We start from the raw sequence: 21,117 nt of genomic DNA on the forward strand, positions 1-21,117 counted from the left end.
CAGAGTGAAGTGCTTCTCGTTCAGCTAAGCATGTGTTCTATCTATGCGCGTGTCCAACAAATTTGCAGATTATAAATTCAACCATGCAAACCAGTTATACCCAGTTAAGGCTGAAAAGGTTCTGGAAGCGTGTAGCCTGCCCAGAATCTGGGCTTTGTAGGAATACGCCTGTGGACACGCAAACGTACATGGCAATTTTGGCAAATAAATAAAGCACAAGCATGCACACACCTCGATCAACGTTGACAACCGTGCAACACGCCTGCAATCCAGATATGCAACATTCTTCACAGGCTAGGCCTATTAATAAAGCATCAATTCACAGCCTTATTTTTATCCCAAAGCACTCCAGATTGTACTCAACATTCTTATAAGCCATGTCAGACTCTAGGCCTGTATCAAAATCTCAGGAGTGATAACTGTTAACTGCTGTAGTGCTCACGTTAAAACAGATGTGGTAATGGGCATTAAGACATTCATGATACTCAAAACAGATATAAGATACTCCTTTTATGAGAAAACAATTAATTTACGATCACACTATACTTTCACACATATATCTGATTGTTAACCCTACACGCACTCCACGCCCCACCCTCCAATTCTCCAAGAGTAAACATGGACTCCGCTGCCTGGCCTTGCTTTTTCCACCCTGACCCCTCGAATGAAAGAGCTCATTCTCAACTCCTTTCCCTCGGTCTACATCCCGTCTCACTTGCTCCCTTCTGTTCTCCAGCCACCCGTCTGACTCATGCTTGGGCGGACGGATGGATGGAAGCAGCTCTTTCCATGTCCTACCTGTTTACAACAAGGAGACGCACTCTTGGGCTGTGCTGGTGGTATGGGTATAGGCCAGGGGTATGCCCGTGCACATTCAAATACTGAGGCTTAATTATTCTGACCAGTGAAGAGGTCATTCAGTGTCTGAGGATGTCACTGTGCGGTGCACACACTTCTCCGACACATGCAAGTCCACACACAGTCATATGACATATACGCGTTAAATGTCGCTCATACAGACAAATGCAAACACACACACATTTCCACTCTCCACATTGTAAGCAGTCGGGGTAATAGTAAATGCATCCACTGGGCATGCTATGAAGGCCCTCCCAAGATTTTTACCCTACCATCAACCACACTAAATCAATGTCTAAATTTAACCATACTAACAGTGTCTAACCTTAACTAAAATGTATTAAACGACCTCAAACCCACGTCTAAGCTTAGATTTACTATCAAGGCTGAACAATAATCAAAATCGCAATATCAACTACAGCAATTTCCAAATCATAGTGCAATTAATTATATAATTGATTTAATTTGATATCACATCACACACAAAAGCACCGTCATAGCATTATTCACCGGGGATATTATTTCCATTATGGTCATGACATCTTAAAGAGAGTGGGTTTCAATTTCTAGACTAGGTATTTTAATGTTTTAGGTAATATTTGGTATTGGGCCATTAAGTTAATCTAAAATGTTTACAAAAAGGAACATATGTTTTTGAATGTTTAGTTCACTATAAGTCTACATGACTTATAGTGACTGTATACTTTAATGCTGACAATTTCCAGTTTTCTTGACATTCCAAGAATCTAATGGTTTTCATTCATTTCAGGTACTGTCTGCAAATTGTATTCAGTGGCCTGCCTAAACATGCAATAACACCGGTATGGTGCTTTAAATATCAATTCATGTTGACAGTAGTATCTCTAATTGTTGTGGTAGTTATATTTTAAACGGTAAACAGAACTGAAGCTCGACTTGAAAAAAGATTAAAAGTGTAACTCAAGTCTGTTGCACTAAGACGTCACCTAAAATGTATTAATTAAACCACACTAACCCCATTTCTAAACGTAACCATACTAAAGCCTCATGTACAGGTATAACGTGTGAGCCAAACCATCAAGGCTCGTGGCTCTGTATTAGATATAAAGGAGCTATGATGACAGATATATCCTTTAAGTAAAATGAATTCAACCTCAGCAAACACATGTAAACTCCTACGCACCTGTCACCAAGCTTTTGAGGTGTGCATCAGACTCTTTCAAAAAAATTAAACCATACCAAACTCGTACTAACAGTGCCCAGGGGGTGCATTACTGCGTTTCGTTTCCCCCCCAAGCAGGAGACTATGACCTTGTAGCCCACAGATTTTCAACTTCAACACTGCTGTTGGCTTTCAATCTAGCTACCTAATCGGAGACTACAAAATTGTAGGCAGCCAGATGAACACAATTTTCTATCTGGTCAAAAAATAAAGGTAGTAGTAGATTGGAGTGTCCAATATTGCAGCAAGCTACTGGTTCATGTCAGTCTTGAACGATGGAGAAAGCCGCCATAGCTCAGTAGCTGAACACACTGATCTTCGTCTGTTAAAACTGGAATACCTGTGAGCTAGCTTAAGGCGGAAAAAACATTGCCCTGTAAGGGAGCTGATTCCAACTCTCCATTTGCCACATGAATGCACTCAACAATGTCAGGGAATGGGAACAGTGTATAGGTCTGCACAGAGCACACATGCATGTATTGTACAGTGTGAACAGTACGCTAGGTCTGCAGACATGCACACATAAGTATACACAAGCCTGCCTGCACCAAGAGAGTGATATAATACGTTAATGGGCGGTTCATTACGCTTGTGGCAAAATATATATATATATATAAACAGACTTTCTTTTGTTGTTGATCTATTCAAAGTAAAACTTTAGTTTGCATATAGCCTGTAGTGTGTAATCCAAACGGTATCTCCTGATAAGAAACAACAGTCGGAAAGCAGTTTGCCAACTTGAGTTTGTCATGAGGCAGCGTTTTGGACCACTGATCTGAGTTACAGAAAAAAGGTCAAAGGTCCCATGACAGATACACAACAGGCCCATCAACAGCCATGTGTTGGAAAAAAATTTCCTTGAGCAAGAAACCGTACCCGATATCATCCAAAGCAAAATGCTGAGTGTTAATTAATTTTAACTCTGAATAGACAATGTTACTCCCAGACAATAACACCTAAAATGTAAAGCTTAATCTCATTACACTATTAGTAGAGTGCCGGCAATACTGATGTGGGGGGTGTGTGTGTGTGTGCGCGCGCGCGCGTGTGTTTTACATGATCACAAATTTGGTTTCCCAACTTTCCTGTGATGCATGTGAGGCAACTGCGGTTAAAAACAAAACAAACACACCTTTCAAGGTGTCACGTTTCACAAAAGGCAGGGATTACCACAATACATTCATGTTATGCAACAAAGGAACAAACATGGTTTCTGGAGCAGCAGCAGATAGAAGACTAGCCCTCTCTGCTCTGTCTCTCATTATCTGCTGCCTGCGCGTCAATCGAACTGCAGCCAGACAAGAATACCTGCGCTCCCTTTGAAGTCCAGGCCTAACTACAGTAAATTATTAGTTTCGCTGGAAGCCAGCTTCAGGGTTCTGTGGGGCACCCCCGAGGCCGTTCCACGGTTGAGTGTCATGAAATGCTGTAATCGGTAGACCTCACATAGGGTAACGAGTACTGTTACCCTATGTGACTGATCAACTCTATTGCCCCTAGCCCCTGGCAGATACTGTAGGATGCATGTGTGAGTTTATGTAGGCCTGCAACAATAGTGAGAGAGAGAGGGGGGTGAGAGAGAAGAGAGACAGGCAGGGAGAGGCACCTCTGATTAAATAGCCAACATTCCTTTTAAAAAGGAAGAGACGGTAGCCTTCGGGCTCGAGACAAGCCTCCACTTGCAAAAAAGGGTGAGAGAGTAGGACGAGAGAGTGAGCGACAAAGCGAGGGCTAGAGAAACTGAGGGAGAAAGAGGGAGAGGATGACAAGTGCTCAGTGCTGTGGGGTGTTCCCCGGCCTAGTCCAACGGAGCGAGACAGGAAGTGGCAAGATCTGATACACATCGGGCCTCTGTGGTGAAGTGGACGACTGGCTGACTGAGTACCACCAGGTTGACTTGCCTTCCATGGCTGGCTGTCATGTCACACAATGCTCTGGTTCCAACTGTTCAAACTGCCATCACCTACTGCCCTTAACAGACACGGCACAGTATTTAATAATCAATGACTCTAATAAAGGTTGCTACTTATTAAGAGGATTGTACGGGGATAGCTCTACACAACTCGTGCTTGTAGGCTATTAATTCCACATACCGGTAGGCCTAGAAGCTACAGAGAACCAAATAAGATGACTTGCTGCTATGGTAACCAATAGAGTTGTCGTTGTTCTTTGGAGAAGTTGAGTGTCTAATGAAAACATGAGGTCATGCTAGCACACGCAAACCCATACTGTTGCTTTTACAGCTTCTTTTTGAGCGGTGCCTCCGCTCCATTACGCAGCTGTGTGTGTGTCCCTGTGTATGTACCGGTATGTGTGTCTGTCTCTGTGTCCGAGCACGGACAGCTGGAACACCTAAAGTGGCCAGTAGAGTACAGCACAGGGTAAAGTGTCACAGAGTACACTACAGTACGAGCCCTGGGTGCGTTCCTGGGGGTCTGGATGTTCCGGGGACCCCCACATTGACCCCCCTGGGGACCCCCACAGGGTAAGTGTCATCGGCTCGCCGGCACCCTGGGAGCATTCCTGGGGTCCTGGATGTTCCAGGGATCCCCACACGGTAACTCTTTTCTCGAGGAGTTTTTCCAAAATTAAGTATAGTGCAGTGCAGTGACTATAAATTATTTTATTTATTTTTTGCTTAGCTGTCACAGGCAGACTCAGACTCAATATTACTCAATTCGAGTCCATCATACTCTAGTCAGTTGATTAAAGCCACAAAACAGAAAGATCCCCCATTTCAATTAACCTACAATCTGTCGGCTTACTTATTAGGTCATTCTGCAAAGAACAGTGCTGACAGGCAGTGGGGGAAAAATATGGATAATCAATTATATGTACACCCTAATTATTGAGCTGCACTGACCCCAAACTCCATATTTGATTAATGATTCGTGGTGGGGGGGGGGGTTTCACAGACTCTCTCAAATTAAATTGTGGAGCATCCTGCTATGCTATCAGGTTGAGAAATAAACACAATGTTGACAAATAAAAAGAGATAAAGGAAGATCGAGTGTCCACACTACTTAAAACACAATACATGCTTAGCCCTCTAGGGAAAACGTGGCACCAGTGCCAGAGAAATCTGTGAAAACCAAAGAAGAAGAGCAGCCCTCTGACTAACCAAGGTTAATTAAATAAGGTTATGAAGCGAAGACGGTACGGTACGGTGGACTCCATGTTGCTCCCTGGAAGGAAAGAAACATGCGCAATGGGCTATATGCAGCCAACACTTCCGCATTCAGCTTCCTTGGTCTCAATTGCGCATGTTTCTTTCCTTCCAGGGAGCAACATGGAGTCCACCGTACGGTCTTCGCTTCCTAACCTTTTTTAATGAACCTTGTGACTAACCAGGAAGTGTAGCCATCCATAGCTGTTGTTATGGTCTCCTCTCATAGAGTTATATATAATAGAGACATCACCAGATTTCTCCTCTCATCCACTTGCATTGAGTTGCTCACCCAGCGCATGAGGCGTTCTTCCGGGTTGGAAAGAGTGCATTCTGGGATTGCTTATTCGCTATACGTGAACGCGCTGGGTCTTTGAGACATTACCTGAGCTGTACAAAGCTGAAATAAATAAGCACAGCAAAAGAAAAAAGTTTAAAAAGTTGGGACGTGCTCCCTCCTATAGATCCATAATATGAACAGAGGGAATGGTAGTGAAAAATAGCTCTGTGTCTGAAACCAACAGTGTAATGTATACATGGGCAACTGGTGGCCCGGGGGCCACATGCGGCCCCCACCGTCACTTAATGTGGCCCCCAGGTTAATATCCGAACATTGATATATTATTGAAATTAAATAAAAATGTTACTTTTCAGGATTCCAATTCAAAAATAGCCAAAAAATATTCAGGATTTCAATTCAAATATAGCAAAAATAGCCGATCTACAAGCTCAAAACGCGGCGCATTGCTAGATAGATCGGCTATTTTTGCTACGACAGTAATATTTTTTTACTAAATTTACTATACTTTATAGTAGTAAATGACTAAGTATAGTATACTTGAGCAACATACTATGAAGTGAATTAAGACTTTAAGTTGATTTCTATTCTAGACATATTAAGAAAAAATATATATGCAACAGTGTTCCAGAATCTGTCTTTCTCCCCATCGTTTGCTCTTGCACTACCCTGCTATTCTCAATTAAAATAAAGCCAAACAAGCTAGCCTACTTGGCTGAATTATGTAAGAGAAAACAACACTATCAAGACATTATCTGCTTGATAATGATGCACAAATATCCTATTGTGATGAAACTGAGTGATGTCACCTAATTCAAAGCTTTTTCCCCAAGTTATGGTGATTTGATGTTTCTGCAGGATGACTGACTGACTGACTCAGTGGCTCTTCAACAAGAATGTATCACATTCCACTCCAGCCAAGTTATGTTTTGAGTCCAAATCAGCTGGATTGTACACACAACCTAGGGTGACTAGACTAGGGCAATGGTTCCCAAACTGGGGCTCCCCAAATTATTTTGAGGGGGGTCCCCAGATGATTAGCTGAATGTGCAACATTGTTTTCTCGCTCAAAACAGTAAACAAACCAACATGTATGTGTATACACAGGGTATCTGCACATTTCTAAGTGACAATTGAATACTTTTTTTAATACCTCTAAAATGAAAAAATAAAAACTAATAACACCATTACTATGTAAAAAGTAGCCAACAGCATACTACTACAAAAAAGGTCAAACATCAGCCAAATTATATGTTACCTCAGGAAGAGGCAAGAATTGCAAAAATAGATCTGTGGAACTGAGTCAAACAAAATGTTATGCCTCAACTCGTACAATTCCAAGTGCTTGTCAAGGTGGTGATGGGGGGGGGGGGGGGTCCCCCAGTTCATGATTATTTGAGGAGTTCGGGAGGAAGGGAGGTAGGGGATGGAGGCAGTAAAGTTTGAAGCACTGGTTCTCAACATGGGGTCCGGATGGATGGGAGAGAGGGCACGGGTTCGAATCCCGGGTAGGACACCCAAGTTGAAGTTAAGGAATGCAGTCTTTATGCACTGCTGCACCGATAATGACCCATAAGCCATAAGGATCCAAAAGAAATGTGCTAATTGTGACTGACAGGCCCTCCAGCAAGCATGTAAAGTGACATTCCATTCCAGCAGAGTTTTGTTTTAGTCCGAAAACTCCGAATCAGCCGTTTTTTGTGCCTTTAGACCAGACAGAACTCACGACGTGTTCTTCTGCAGCCAAACACAACATTCCTCCAGCCACCGTCTGCTCTGGTCTAGGCTACTAACTAAATACGCTCACAGAAAAGTAGCCGATCTACAAGCTCTCAACGCTTCACGGACGCGACCCATTGTGAGCTTGCAGATCGGCGATTTTCGGCATCACCACACGTAAGAAGCAGCCAACAGCTGGAGGAGACAGGAGAGGGATAACAAAAATCTCCCTAGTAGCAAATACCATCCCCTTTAAAATAGATATATTTTGACAAATATCCCAAAACATACGTGTCCATCACTCGCATAAACATTAAAAGAGAGAGAAAGAGAGAGAGCAACGTTACTCACCTGAAGAGACAAATGACGGACAAACGTCTAGTTAAGGTTTCCTGTTACAAAGTTGCCGTGTGTCAGTGGAAAAAACATTGCACACGGAAGTACTGAATCCAGAAAGAACAACCCCCATATATAGATATATAAATATGTTGTTGTTTTTTTAGTTTGTTCTGTTTTTTTCTTTCTTCGGTCTGTCGAATTCGCGGAGCACTGATTAAAACAACGGCACGCAATGGCGCATGTTGTTCTTTTTGCCAATGGAGATAAATGGACCCACAACGAAACGAAGCTCGAAACGAACGGGTTGTAAAACTGGTTATATTGTAACTTTCCGCCTCGGTCTTCCTGTCGGGCTGTCAAGAGAAAAAAAGGGGGAGAAAAAAAAGGTCCTAAATGGGTTGTTTCCGCACTGTGTTACACTGAATTCAGTCCCCTCGTTTAAAGAGCATAGAGTGGTGGGCAGACACTTTCCCCCCCTTTTTTTAAAAGTTTTTATTTTCGCAAACACATTGATTGATTGACTGATTGATTGATTGATTGATTGATTGATTGATTGACAGTTTTACTGTACATTTCAACTCAATACAAAAAACTGTTAACTGTGAGTGGACGACACCATAAAGCATTACACTTGTTTACAATAGGGCCCACCATTTTCAATTCATCAAGCCATTTAGAGACGTACGAATATACACAACTATATAGTCAAAACAGGAAATCATCATAGGAGGTAAAAAGGGGGAAAAAACATATAGACCTACAGTGACTGTTAGCTATTTCAAATAGCCTAGACTATTGTAGTTTTGACTTTTACGAAGGAACTCTTTTAGAAGCCAAACTTGCAAAGTTATCATTAATATTATGCAGAATAGCCCATATAACAATCAGATTTAGATTGAGTAATATTAATGTATTAATGTGTGCATGACTAATGTTACAGCTGCAAAGAGGGAGATATGGGGCTGGTTCAATTGACCCTATGTGATGCTGAGTAGGCCTGTACCTTACATAATGTATCATCATTTCAGCAGTGTTTTGTATATAATGATCTAAATCTGCAAAGTATTAAACTATAATGTGACAGTGAAATACTTACGGTAGGCTACTTAAACTTCATTCCCTGCCTGCAGTGCCTACAGTCGAACATAGTCTTCTGGATGGTTTATGTCTGAGTTGTGGACCTACATATTGTCAGACAATAACGAATATGTGCATGTGATGTGTGCACTTACTGCTGTGACTAATTATCATTTAGCCTATTATGGCCAGTATCCGATATAATTTCCTAGACAACATAGCGCCAAGTCTGCGGTTTGTCAAATCAAATTCACAGTATCAGATCAGGTTGGTTGGTTGGTTCCTCTCTCCACACAGTCAGTTTCATTTCATCTACTGGGCTAACGTCCGTCTTCAAATTACACCGAGTACACACAACACTACTCGCATCTGTTTGCCTGCCAGTGTACCTAAACCATTGCCAATGTTTGCAGAGCTTAAATTAAACTTTGTTCTGTTCCCTCCTCAAGTCCTCGAGGTAGCAGCATCGCGTCCACACACTGCTGCACACACCGTCTTCACTGCGCCACCATGTGGACAATAAAGGTATGACTTCGTCTTGTTCGTTCGTTGTGATTATTAGGAATAAAGCCTGATAATGTAATAATGGGTCCAGAGCTCTAATGGGTGACAGATTGTATAAATACAGATTGAGGAAAGCAATTTGTAAGTTGTATTTGGTTGGGACAGAAAAAAATGATATGTAGGCTTGTATGAAGATACTTTCTGATTTTCTGTATTTTAAATAGGCCTACAGAATATATATAATGTTATTAGTATTATGTCACTTCTACTCCACCTGGCTTATCCAGACTCGAATTCAACCACAAATGAGAGGCCTCAACTAGTGAATGAAGCCTTAAAGATAGTTTAATCTTGTGATAACTACATAACTCATTGATTATTTGTGATGCAATGTTTTCTGGTCAGTATCCCGGTGTCAGTATCATGGTGTCAGTATCCAGGAGAGTTGTGACTCCATAGTGACCTCCATGTCGTGCACTAGTACCGTCTATTGCAACGCCCTCCTTATTGGCCTCCCCCGCCCCTCCAAATGATCCAGCATGTCTCCCCCCTTTTACGCTCCCCTGCTGGCTCCCACCATGTGTTGCCCTATAGGCCTACAGAGTAGCCTACAAAACACTGATGTTGGCCCATAAAGCAACCAAAGGCATGGCACCCACATACCTTCAAAGCCTGATCCAACAACAACCCCTCCATCTCACGTTGAGCCAACACAGGGAAGCTGCCTGAACCTTCCCTAAAACACCTGGGACAACACTCCACACGTCCCAGACTCGTCTCCCAAACTGTGGAACAAACTCCCCATTGCAGTTAGAACTGCACTCACTCCCAATCCTCCGCCGTAATCTGAAGAATAACCTCTTTAGACCTCACCTCTTTTTCACTCTCCCTGTACACCCCACCTTTTGTTCGATTGGTGCTAGCGACTGACCTGGCTACAATGCAGACACATTGGTCACTTGTTATATTTTTGCTACTTGTTTTCCTTGACCACAAATTATGTTTAGAATGTAATATAAATAGCATATTATTGAAACAGATGCCATAGATTCATTTTGATAGTATATTATTTGCATGCTATGATGATTACCCTTTGTAGAGTGATATTGTTTGGTTAAAACAAAGTTTTTTGTTAAAAGGTTAATCACTAATTTCACTATATTCTGATAGTAATCATTGCTATAGAGTTTGTTCATTGGTTCAGGGGTAGAGTGGCTGGATAGAAACCGCAAGGTTGCCAGTTCGAACCCGGGCTCCCCCAGAGTTAGTGTTGAAGTGTTCTTGAGCACTTGTCACTGAACCCCTAATTGCTCCTGATGTGCTGGTTGGTGCCTTGCATGGTTTAAATGAATGGGTGAATGTAATGCACGATCTATCTAAAGTGCCTTGGATAAAGGCGCTATATAAATGCACCATTTACCATTTTCATTAACAGGGGTCTCCCTGTCTCTCCAGCTATTTAATAAACAAAAAAGACATTTTCAGGTAGGTGACAAAATTTCAGCTAATCAGGAGAAAGTATAGCCATTTATCAGCTTCATTTTTATAGTGTTCCGGTTCCAATTTTGTCTGATCATTTCTTTGTGTCATCACTTACAATTCCACTGGTGTAATCTGTATCCTGACTGCTTTCTCTATCCTGATTGGACAAAATTGGTATCCTGACCTGAAAATGCATTTTCTGTTTAATAAAAAGCTAGAGAGACATGGAGACTCCTGTTACTGAACACTTGATATAGAGTACTATCGCAATAATTTTAACCAAAGAAAATTGTAAACTGTAATTGTACACAGTAAACAGTAACAGTGTTCATTTAGGTCTGAATGTTATAGTATGGGACTTAGATTTGAACACTCTGTGTTAAATTAACACTCAGTAGGTTGCAGCGTATAGTAGTGGTAACATTGAAACATATGCTTACTCCAAAATAAATTGTAGGCCTATTGTAATAATCTAAATTGAATTGAATTATACAACTCATTTGGCTGGAACCCCTAGAAGTTGGCTTGAACTCATTCAAGCACCCCTGGTGTTCCCCGGATCCCAATTTAAAATGTTACAGTGTTGTATATATACAGTCTAATCCAGGAGCTAAACGGTGTTGACTAAAACCATTGGGCTCAGTTTGTAAATAATTTAGGTTGTGCCTGGTGGACAAGGTGAATATCAAACATAATACGCTTTATGATACAAATCTGACCAGCTCCAAACCTACAGAGCAAGAATCCCTATTCACCTTCCAAGGCTAAATATCATTGATTCGCACAGTGAATGCATGAAATGAAGCCACGCAGCACTCGTCCAGAATAATGTTTATTGCTTTTGAAGATATTCATCTTTTCTTCTTCTTCTTCTTCTTCTTTTTTTTTTTTTTTACCACTTGGCATTTTTCCTCTTTTACAGTAAAACAAAGAAAAAGGAACAGGATAAAACCAACGCATCCATTTTGGATGTGCACACACACATAGCCGTGTATGCAGATGTATGCATGCACACTCGCACACACACACACACACGCGCACACACACACACGCACACGCACAAGCACACGCACGCACGCACGCATGCGCATGCACACACACACACACACACACACACACACACACACACACACACACACACACACACACACACACGCGCACACACACACACACACACACACACACACACACACACACACACATAGCCATGTATGCAGATGTATGCATGCACGCTCGCACACACACACACGCACACGCACGCACGCATGCGCATGCACACACACACACACACACACACACACACACACACACACACACACACACACACACACACACACACACACACACAAACCTATTTACAGCTGTTAGGTGTACTGTACACCACCAATACAGAGATGTCAGAGGGCTTTTTCCTGTAGCAAATCAACAAACATAGAACTTTACATTAAGTTTACAATAGAGCTTTCACAACTAATCGTATACTGCCACTGTACTGTATGACAAAACATAAGGCTCTGAAGCTGTACAGGATGAGCTAGTAGTATTGCACTCTGTGCTGAAAGACATGGACGATAAGAAGAGGGGTGTTTGTTGTTCTTCGGTAGGCAGAGGAAAGATAAAGGGTGTCTCTTCTTTAATTATTCTTTTGTTTTCCACATTTAATGTCTTTAAAAAAACGAAGACAAACAAACAAATAAAGTAACAAATAAACAAACAAATAAACAAATAAATAAATAGATAAATAAATAAATAAAACATTGCCCTGCTGTCTGCGTGGACAAGAAGCATTGATTGAAAAATAATCAACAACAGATTTTGAAGCAGAGGAAGGATTGGATGGGGGCAGCAGGGAGGGAGGGGGGCAGAGACCAATATTATTCACATTTGACTAATTACAGTACAGTTACATTGGGCAAATGCTAACAATAAAAAAAATACGTCTGCCGGCGTATATTAAACCCAAAGGGTTCATATGTACTGTAGGGCATCTGGCCAAATGACCAAGGGGCACAATTAACTGGGGTTGAGACAAATCCAAGACGATTCCCAGTGTGAACTCTGTCCTCATCGTAGAAAAACATCTTCAGAGCACAAATCTTCTGCCCTTTAAATAATTTTGTTACACCTAGGCTTATTTTTTTTATCCAACATTTGTTTTCCTTAAATACTGAATTAAATCACAACGATACAGCTAAATCTTGAATAATAATTAAATGTAATGTACACCATAATAAAATATATACATGGAAATATTCATACAAATTCTTGACTGGCCCGGTTTTCCTTCGCCTCTCTTTTTCTTTCCCTTTACAAAAATGTGAAGGAAATATTTGAACCACAGGACAAAACTACAGTCAAACACAAATATAAATATGGAGTTCAATATTTAAATAATACATAATAAAGTGATAAGTAAGTGCAAATTTGAATCACACACACAATCAGTTTGAAAATAGGGAGAATTGAGCACTTGACAGACATGGATTTCGTGAGTCACCACTAGGTGGCAATATTTGATTATGTTTCAGAAGTCATAGGGTTACTGAATCAGAAGAATTACTGACAAATCTGTAAAATTGGATCGATTTTTGAACATAATCTTTTCATTCTGTTCTGTATGTATAGGGATGTTTTGTATTTGTTTGTTAAGGCGGGCTATGCTGTGGTTGCAGCATACCACCTCATTGGCTTCTATCATATTAGCAGCAGAAAATTAACTGAACAATTATTTGGTATGCGAGATCAAAACATAAGAAACATGGTGGTAAAATAGACGGCTAATAATGTATGCAAACATGGCCAATTCAGTAGACAATGCACGTTTTCTGGACAGGGAGAGATGGCAACGGACAGAATATTACTAAAGACGAAAGATATTTTCAGAAAGAAGACACAAATCTGCGTTCATCATAGAAAAGTCTCTGTCAGAAGAGATTAGGGCCCGGATGAAATTTAAAAGTTTCAAATTGTTAATAACAAGCAGTGGCTCATGGCAAATTGGCAATGAGAAAGGAGAGAAAAAGAGAGATGTGCAGAGAGTGGACTGGCGCACAAACACACACACACACACGCACACGCACACGCACACGCACACGCACACACACACACACACACACACACACACACACACACACACACACACACACACACACACACACACACACACACACACACGCTCGCGCAGAATGTATTAGCTGTGGATCATTTTGAGGGTCTCTGTCTCCCTGTGTCGCTCATGCACAGCCATGGAAGGAGAGAGGGATCGAGGGAGAGATGGAGGCGGAGGAGTGATGGACACCAGGCTCTTCAGAGGACGGGGGGATACTGGCGGGGGTAGGGTGGAGAGGGGTGGGGGCACGCTCCCCTTCTTCCCATCCAGCACGATCTGCGATCGGCTTGCCAGTCTGGTCTCCTTGCCGATGCCGAATTCATGCTCGTTCTCATTCTCAGAGCTGCAGTCGCTCAGGTCCGTGATCTCCAGGTCCGAGTCCGACTCCGGGTCATGCTTCACCCCTCCGCCTCTCCTCTCCGTGGGGCTTTGCCTGCCCGTCCCGGTAACGGCTCCCAGGCCGATGCCTCCAAGACCCAACCCTAGACCCAGCCCCATGCCCATCCCCAGGAGAGGAGGGTTTGCCTCTGCCCTATCCCTCTCCCCCACCAAGGACCCTATGTCCGTTCGGCCCAACATCATCCCCGGGAAGGGCGGAAGGTAGAGTCTGGCTGGCTGCCCACCCGCTGTGCCGTTAGTTCCCCCCGTTTGCCCTGCCGCCCCCCGATCAACTCCACCCGCATCCCCTGGGGGCAGCAGGGAGGAGAAGGGGTGAGGCAGCTGGGAGAGGCTGCTCTGCAGAGGGTTGGGATAGAAGTGGGAGGGGTAGAGGGAGCCAGGGGGAAGTTTGGGGCAGTTATTGAGAGAGAAGGCCCCTGGGAGGTAGGGGTTGAAGCCCCAGGGGTAGTCGAAAGGAGGATTGCGCTGGTAAGGGCCTAAAAGGGACGGGGGCTTGGAGTAGCACGGGGCTCCTATAGGAAGAAAGAGAGAGAAGATCCAAAGATGGAGTTTAGCTCTCCAAAAGGGCCAAAGGTAACCTGACATACAACATCCAAGAATGTTCACTAATTATGCTCAGCAGTATTAGCAATTCTAATCAGAAGCCACAGGGGCTAATTCTAGCATGACTGTTTCCAACAACAACAAAAAAAACAGACAGAAATAAAAGGAGAAAAAAAAACTGATGGTAGGTTTTTTTATGTGTTTTGTACTCGGTTTCACCTGGTGCAAACCAGTGGTGAACATATAGGAACAAAATGGGAAAATATACAAAATTATATTATTTCTATAAGCGAATATTATTATAGGAAATCTCATTGACGATTATCAGCCATGTCCATGCGGTTAAAAATGAGCAAAATGTCCTTTCCCCTCATATCGACATGTCACAATATCATTTTAGATTCTGTGAAAAAGAAATGCTTTAGGTATAGCAAAGGAGATAACACGCAGTGCTGTATAGCAAACAAAAGATGGAGGGGGGGGGGGGGGGGGGGGGATCAGAGGTGATGCTGGAATTCAATTTTAATGAACAAACAAAGGAATTCCCTCCCAACCAACTACACTTCCTTCCAACTGACAACCAGCTCAAAGGTGTGTGTGTGTGTGTGTGTGTGTGTGTGTGTGTGTGTGTGTGTGTGTGTGTGTGTGTGTGTGTGTGTGTGTGTGTGTGTGTGTGTGTGTGTGTGTGTGTGTGTGTGTGTGCTCTCTCTCTCTCTCTCTCTCTCTCTCTCTCTCTCTCTGTTATTTACTATGCAGGGCTAATTTGACAGTGGAGGAGTCTGTGTGTGTTGGACCAGAAGTAGCTGGCAGACACATGAATATTGAATCAGTCAGGCAGGCCTCACTTGCTTATGAAAACACAGTAATGGGCGCCCACAGGCCACAAACTGAAGCCTGCACCCTCAATTAGGGCCTTCCTGCCTGGGAAGGGATTAGGACAAGGGGGACACATGGGAGGGAGAGGAGGGCGAAAAGGGATGAAGGGGGGGATAGGACCTGAGGACAAACAGAGTGGTGGTGGGGAGGAGGGGGTGCAGGCTGTGTGATGAGGAGTGCATGTGTGAGTGTGTGTGTGTGTGTGTGTGTGTGTGTGTGTGTGTGTGTGTGTGTGTGTGTGTGTGTGTGTGTGTGTGTGTGTGTGTGTGTGTGTGTGTGTGTGTGTGTGTGTGTCTGCGTTCACTGTACAGAATAAAGCAGTATTCACACAAATTCTGGCGCAGTGGCTGTGCGACTCACATAGTGTATGCTGTACGCATGGACAAACAAAGATGGGCACATGAGCATTTACTTCTCTCACCATTGCATGCAGCACACGGATACACAAGCACAAACCACTGCTGCACAAGGGCATTCGAACATAATAGATTGTAAATGTTTATGTAAATGCCTAATTTATACTTGCACGGAATGTCGTGCACCAAAATTTGCCCATCAAGCTCACAACTCGTCGCCTGAATGATTCAACGCGCTGTGGGTTTGTAAATCTGCTATTTTTGGTGTGTGACACCGGCATGCAATTAACTATAAATCAGGCTTTAAGGGGAAATAAGGGAAAATGCTAATGGTTGCGCACACTGAAATTGTGGTGTTCTTTTTCCCAGACTTAGGTTTGCAATTGCAACTACAGCTGATATGCATAATTCACCAGCCAACCTGGCCTCTCTCACCTGAAGGACAGCCTTACTGCAGGCTATAATGGGACAGCCATCTCTCTTATTTCCTTTAACAATAAATGTTCATGGCCCCATATATCCTCCTTCCTCTCCCTCCTTTCCCCGTCTATCATCATCTCTACACATCCTCCTGTACCTAGTCTCCCCCATCCCATCTTCTTGTTGTTCACCAGTGCTTCTCTGAGGAAGATGTGTATATCCCACTACAACAAAGATGTTGTTCGATGGTATCGACTGGTAACTAATCATACCTAATCATATATCATATAACAAATCATATATTTTCTAATTACAATTACAGTTACAGTTACACAATGCACCCATGTGTTGAGTGAAATAGTTACCAAGTACCAATTCAAGCGGCCTGCTTGTGACGGGTACTTTGGGGTATTGAACCTGCGATGTTCCAGGGGACATGTTCCGATGTTCCAGGACAGTCGTGCGCCCCCTAGCCCCACCCATCTATACACGTTCTGTCTCCATCCCTCCATCTCACCTGTGCTAAGGAAGGGGAAGGCATCTAGCCTCAGTTTGTCTCCCTCTGGCCCTGGCGCCGTGGCCCCTCGTTCGAACAGCGAAGTCCCTCTGCCTGCGTCTGGCAAACGGGGGAACAGCGACTGTAGGGCCTGAGCAGAAGAAAGGAAGAGAAAGAGCGAGGGAGAGAAGGAATTAAGGAGGGAAATAGAAAAGAAAAAGAAAGAAGTTCATCCAAGGATGTGTTCATATCATTAAAGGCATAGTTCACCCCCCAAATATATCTTTCAGCGGTGCCTAACCGCTCCAATGACTGGCCATGTGTGTGTGTCTGCATGGCTGTCTGTCTGTCAGCTGCAATACCGCTGGCTGACTTAAAGCGGCACTGTTGAGCAGCCTAAAAGGGCCATTCACACTGAGCACTATAACTATAACTGCAGCCAGCCAGCGGTGTTGTTGAGCAGCCTGCACCGCTCAGTTCACACAGGTGTGATCATCGATTACTATTAATCGATGGAGAAGAAGATGATGCTGCTCAGTTTCGATTGACTACCAGGGATACACAAAGAGTCTCCTTTGTGTCTCCATAGGGAACCACTGCTAGTGCTGGTCATCAAATTGCCTTAGGAGTGCGACAAAAACTAAAACATATCCATGTATTCAAGTCTCCATGGGGGAAGTAATATATAGACAAAAAGGCATTTTGGGGAGTGAACTATCCCTTTAAGAAGAACATACACATACTGTACATCCAGCTTCAAGACACAGCGTCGTTCCACCAGTGTCTTTGAGTTGCGGAGGGTAAAGCCATTTGATGGCGGCGGCACCCCCCTGCCGAGTGTGATGCAAACAGTGGCACAGTCGCAGCAAGGACAGGATAAAAGGGGGTGCCTGGGGACTCTGGGTGAATAGCGAGGTGGGAGGACACGGAGGCTCAGTGAACTCAAACACAGGAAGAGTTCAGAGTCAAATGGAGGCCAGTGATTAACAAGCGCAGGTACAAAAGACGGGTGTCAAGAGACAGGGGATTGTGTGGGACACTTTTCGGACCACACGTGGGAGGAGGAGGAGTGTGAGGTGGTGACAGAGGAGGCAGAGGACACATCTAATAGAAGGGCAATACAAAAAAGTATAGTCTTTTATATTCTCTGTCAATTCTGTCTGATGCAACTGTTAAGGTTTATTATGCCTTGTCAAAGTAAAAATTCTCAAATGTGATAAAAGAAGTCTTGTGATTAGACATGGTCTTGATGTGTGAGATATGTGTGCGTGTGCGCACATTGCTTCCATGTGTAATTCTTTCTTTCTTTTGTGTATGTCAACTTGCACACATTGCATTGAGTTAGTTTCAAAATCAGCGAAGAGGGGATGGGACAGAAATAAATGGAACAGTCAAATCTCTGGAGAAAGGGGGCGAGTGGGAGGGTTAAGGTTTTTTTTTTCTTTCTTTTTTTCGGTAGGACTTTGGATCAATTGTATCTGTCACCCCTCTCAGCCCCAAGTTTGAAAGGCGAGAGAGCACTTCCAAGCTGCATGATCTGCGTTGCTTAACAAACCTGCATTAATGACCCCCGATTGATCTGATCTGACGAGGTACGCCACCCCCCAACCCCCCCACACCGCCTGCTTTACTTTTACAATGTCTTTCATTTTCAATCGATGACAGATGGATACAGTGCCATCGGAGAGACACGAAGGGGATGAGGGAGAGTGCGAGTGGAGGGGGATAACATCTCCTTTTGTTTTAAGGACAAGTTAAAACCGTCCCCCCTCCCTCTACTTTTCTCCTGTCTTTGCTGTCTCTCTCCCTTAAACCCCACCTTAAAGATGGCACAGATGCATGATTGATGAGTCCCCCTTTAGTTTCTAAAGAACTGTAACTTGAATACGGATATAAAGGCAGCCATCTATAGTAATTCACTTGATTATATTATGTCTAATTGTAAATAGAACAAATACAACAACTTTTAGATTTATCTCAACAACACCACATTGTTTGGTATATGTGTGTAAATTATACACTGTTAGTTTGCTATTGACATAATTTACTGGTGGATTCCAATCACAAATTGATTTTCCTATCACCCCATGAACACACCAGACATCAGTGAAGTCGTCAAATTATCAAACTGAGTCAGGGGGGCTTTTATTCATACCTCACCTCCGGTGTTCTCGTATGATTTATCTCTGTAAAAATTCTCTCTCAGGGCAAATAATAAGTGAATTCAGTTGTCTTACAATCATCGGCTTCCATTACATACAGTGAATAAAAGATGGGCGCGCTGAATACAATCCATCCTGTTCTATTGCCTTAGCAGGAATACACACAGCGCGGGCCTGGGAACTACAAACAGCCAGATCGCTAGACTGAAATGGATTTCAGTTACTGGCATCAAATCACTATTAATAAACAATTAAGATAATGCATAGGGTAGTGGCATCCCTGGCGCTGTCTATCTCTCTCATCTTCCCTCATTTCCATCATCCACCTCTTCCACCGTCTTTCGTAATCCCTCCATCAAATCAAAGTGGCTAATAATAATGACTTGAGAAGGAATGGAGTTGTGCTAAGGACCAATCCTTCTCTATCGTCCAATCCTTCTTCATTCCACCTGCAAATCCTGCACTGATTACCGAATTAGGCTGGGCACAAAAAGTATAAAGTATGAATAAAATATACGTAGCACTAAAATATAACACACCTCACAGTCACCCCTTCTAATCCCTCACTCCCCCCCCCCCCTCTCCCCTCCTTTGATGCCATCCCCACTTCCCCTTCCTCTCCATACCTCCGGACTGCAGTCGGGCGCGGCGGAGCCTCCATTGAAGTGGTTCTGGGCGAGCAGGAAGGGAGAGGTGGCCATGTCCAGGAGAGGATAGTTCACCAGCACCACCTTGCTGAAGTTAAACTTGTAGGTGAAACGCTTCCCTTTGGTCTTGTGCAAAATGCGTTTGTTGTAATAGTACCTGAGATAAATGATAAAAGGAGAATTACGAGGGGGGGGGGGGGGGGAGCAAAGGGATAAAGGGAAGAAAAGGGTGAAGAAGAAGAAAAGGAGGAAGGGATTTAATATACCATAATAACACTCAATTCAAGGTTGTGCTTAGCCTTTCTTCCATATGATACAAAGGATGCAATTTTTCTCAAAGTGGTCCTTGGGGTCCTTGAGGAGGTTTCAGGGTGTCCTCCTAAATGACTGATAGTTAGGAGGAACCAAATGGATCCGGCCGGGTCTGTTAGTGTAGATTGAGGTCCCAGGGATATCATATATCAAACTGGGGGTCCTTGAAATTGAAAAGAACTACTTTAAGGTCATAGCTATGCTATGTTTCTTTCCCTTTATTTATCCCCTCATTCCACAAAAAACTGGGCATCTTGACATTACACACTATGACTATAGTTATCAGTAAAGTCTTATTTGGTAATCCTGTTAATGACCGACATGCGGAAACAACGGTCGGACATGCGGCCGAACCGTGCTCCCGTGCTTGCGGTTAGAGTTATGTTATAGGTTTGAGGTAGGTTGTCGGTCTAATGACAGTCAGACCAATAGTATGTCTAAACTAAAGCCTGTACTCCCTGTTAATCACTTTCAAGTTTCAACCCATGGTGTCCCTATTTTGGGCATGTAATTTTCGACAAAAACTGTCATAAATTGTCAAGACTAGGCAAAACCTGACAGCCGAATGGTTACGGTGCATACCACATGGGTGCAAAATGCCTTTTACAGCGCATCCCCGGTTTGACTCACGGCCTGACAGACTTTGCGTTTGCTCTGTGCCATTCCCCTGCTCTCTGTCTGCCTTTCCTATGTCTCTCTGTCAATGTCGAAATAAAGAAGGTCAAAATAAAATAAAAAGTCAAGAACTGCAAAACCGTTTCTATATCGTATCTATTTTCACTATTCAATACGTCTAAAGTATATAAGGCTTAAGTGGTTAACTGACATCAAGCCAAGAAGCTAAACCTCCCTTTAACCCTTTAGCCCCCTTGAGAGTCAGGGTTCATTCACCTCTTGATACACAGCGCGTCCTGTGAATGAACTAGACAGACGCCGTGTTGTCATGGCGATGTGTTATGTATATCAACTGGTAAGGCTGCCATGCACCGCTCCCGGCAGAGAGGGCCGTCGTCACAGGGAGGTGGGCCAAACAATGAGGCATCTCCATGGTAACGACCCTATAGGTGTCTTCCCCTGGGCATGTTAAGCCGTCACCATGCCAGTTTCCTGTGCCACCCACAGAGGAATCACAAATCTATTGTCTGCGTGCGTG

At 43.4% G+C, this 21,117-nt stretch overlaps 2 protein-coding genes across 5 annotated transcripts in view; both read right to left on the minus strand.

The window, feature by feature from the left end:
- The window catches only part of arhgef1 (Rho guanine nucleotide exchange factor (GEF) 1), a 61,472-nt gene extending 53,493 nt beyond the window's left edge, over nucleotides 1-7,979 (minus strand). For all 4 annotated transcript variants that reach the window (XM_079503271.1, XM_079503270.1, XM_079503272.1 and 1 more), the window contains exon 1: nucleotides 7,594-7,979. The gene's annotated coding sequence lies outside the window, so the exon portion shown is untranslated. The remainder of the gene's footprint in view (nucleotides 1-7,593) is intronic.
- A 5,855-nt stretch (nucleotides 7,980-13,834) lies between these two features.
- erfl1 (Ets2 repressor factor like 1) overlaps nucleotides 13,835-21,117 on the minus strand; it is a gene marked incomplete at both ends in the record, with an annotated part of 10,891 nt that continues 3,608 nt past the window's right edge. Inside the window, 3 exons of the mRNA XM_079503406.1 lie at nucleotides 13,835-14,664; nucleotides 16,865-16,994; nucleotides 19,632-19,809. Coding sequence (XP_079359532.1) covers nucleotides 13,835-14,664; nucleotides 16,865-16,994; nucleotides 19,632-19,809 — 1,138 coding nt within the window. The remainder of the gene's footprint in view (nucleotides 14,665-16,864; nucleotides 16,995-19,631; nucleotides 19,810-21,117) is intronic.

This window comes from Electrona antarctica, assembly GCF_951216825.1.
Source record: "Electrona antarctica genome assembly, chromosome: 6".
NCBI lineage: Eukaryota > Metazoa > Chordata > Actinopteri > Myctophiformes > Myctophidae > Electrona > Electrona antarctica.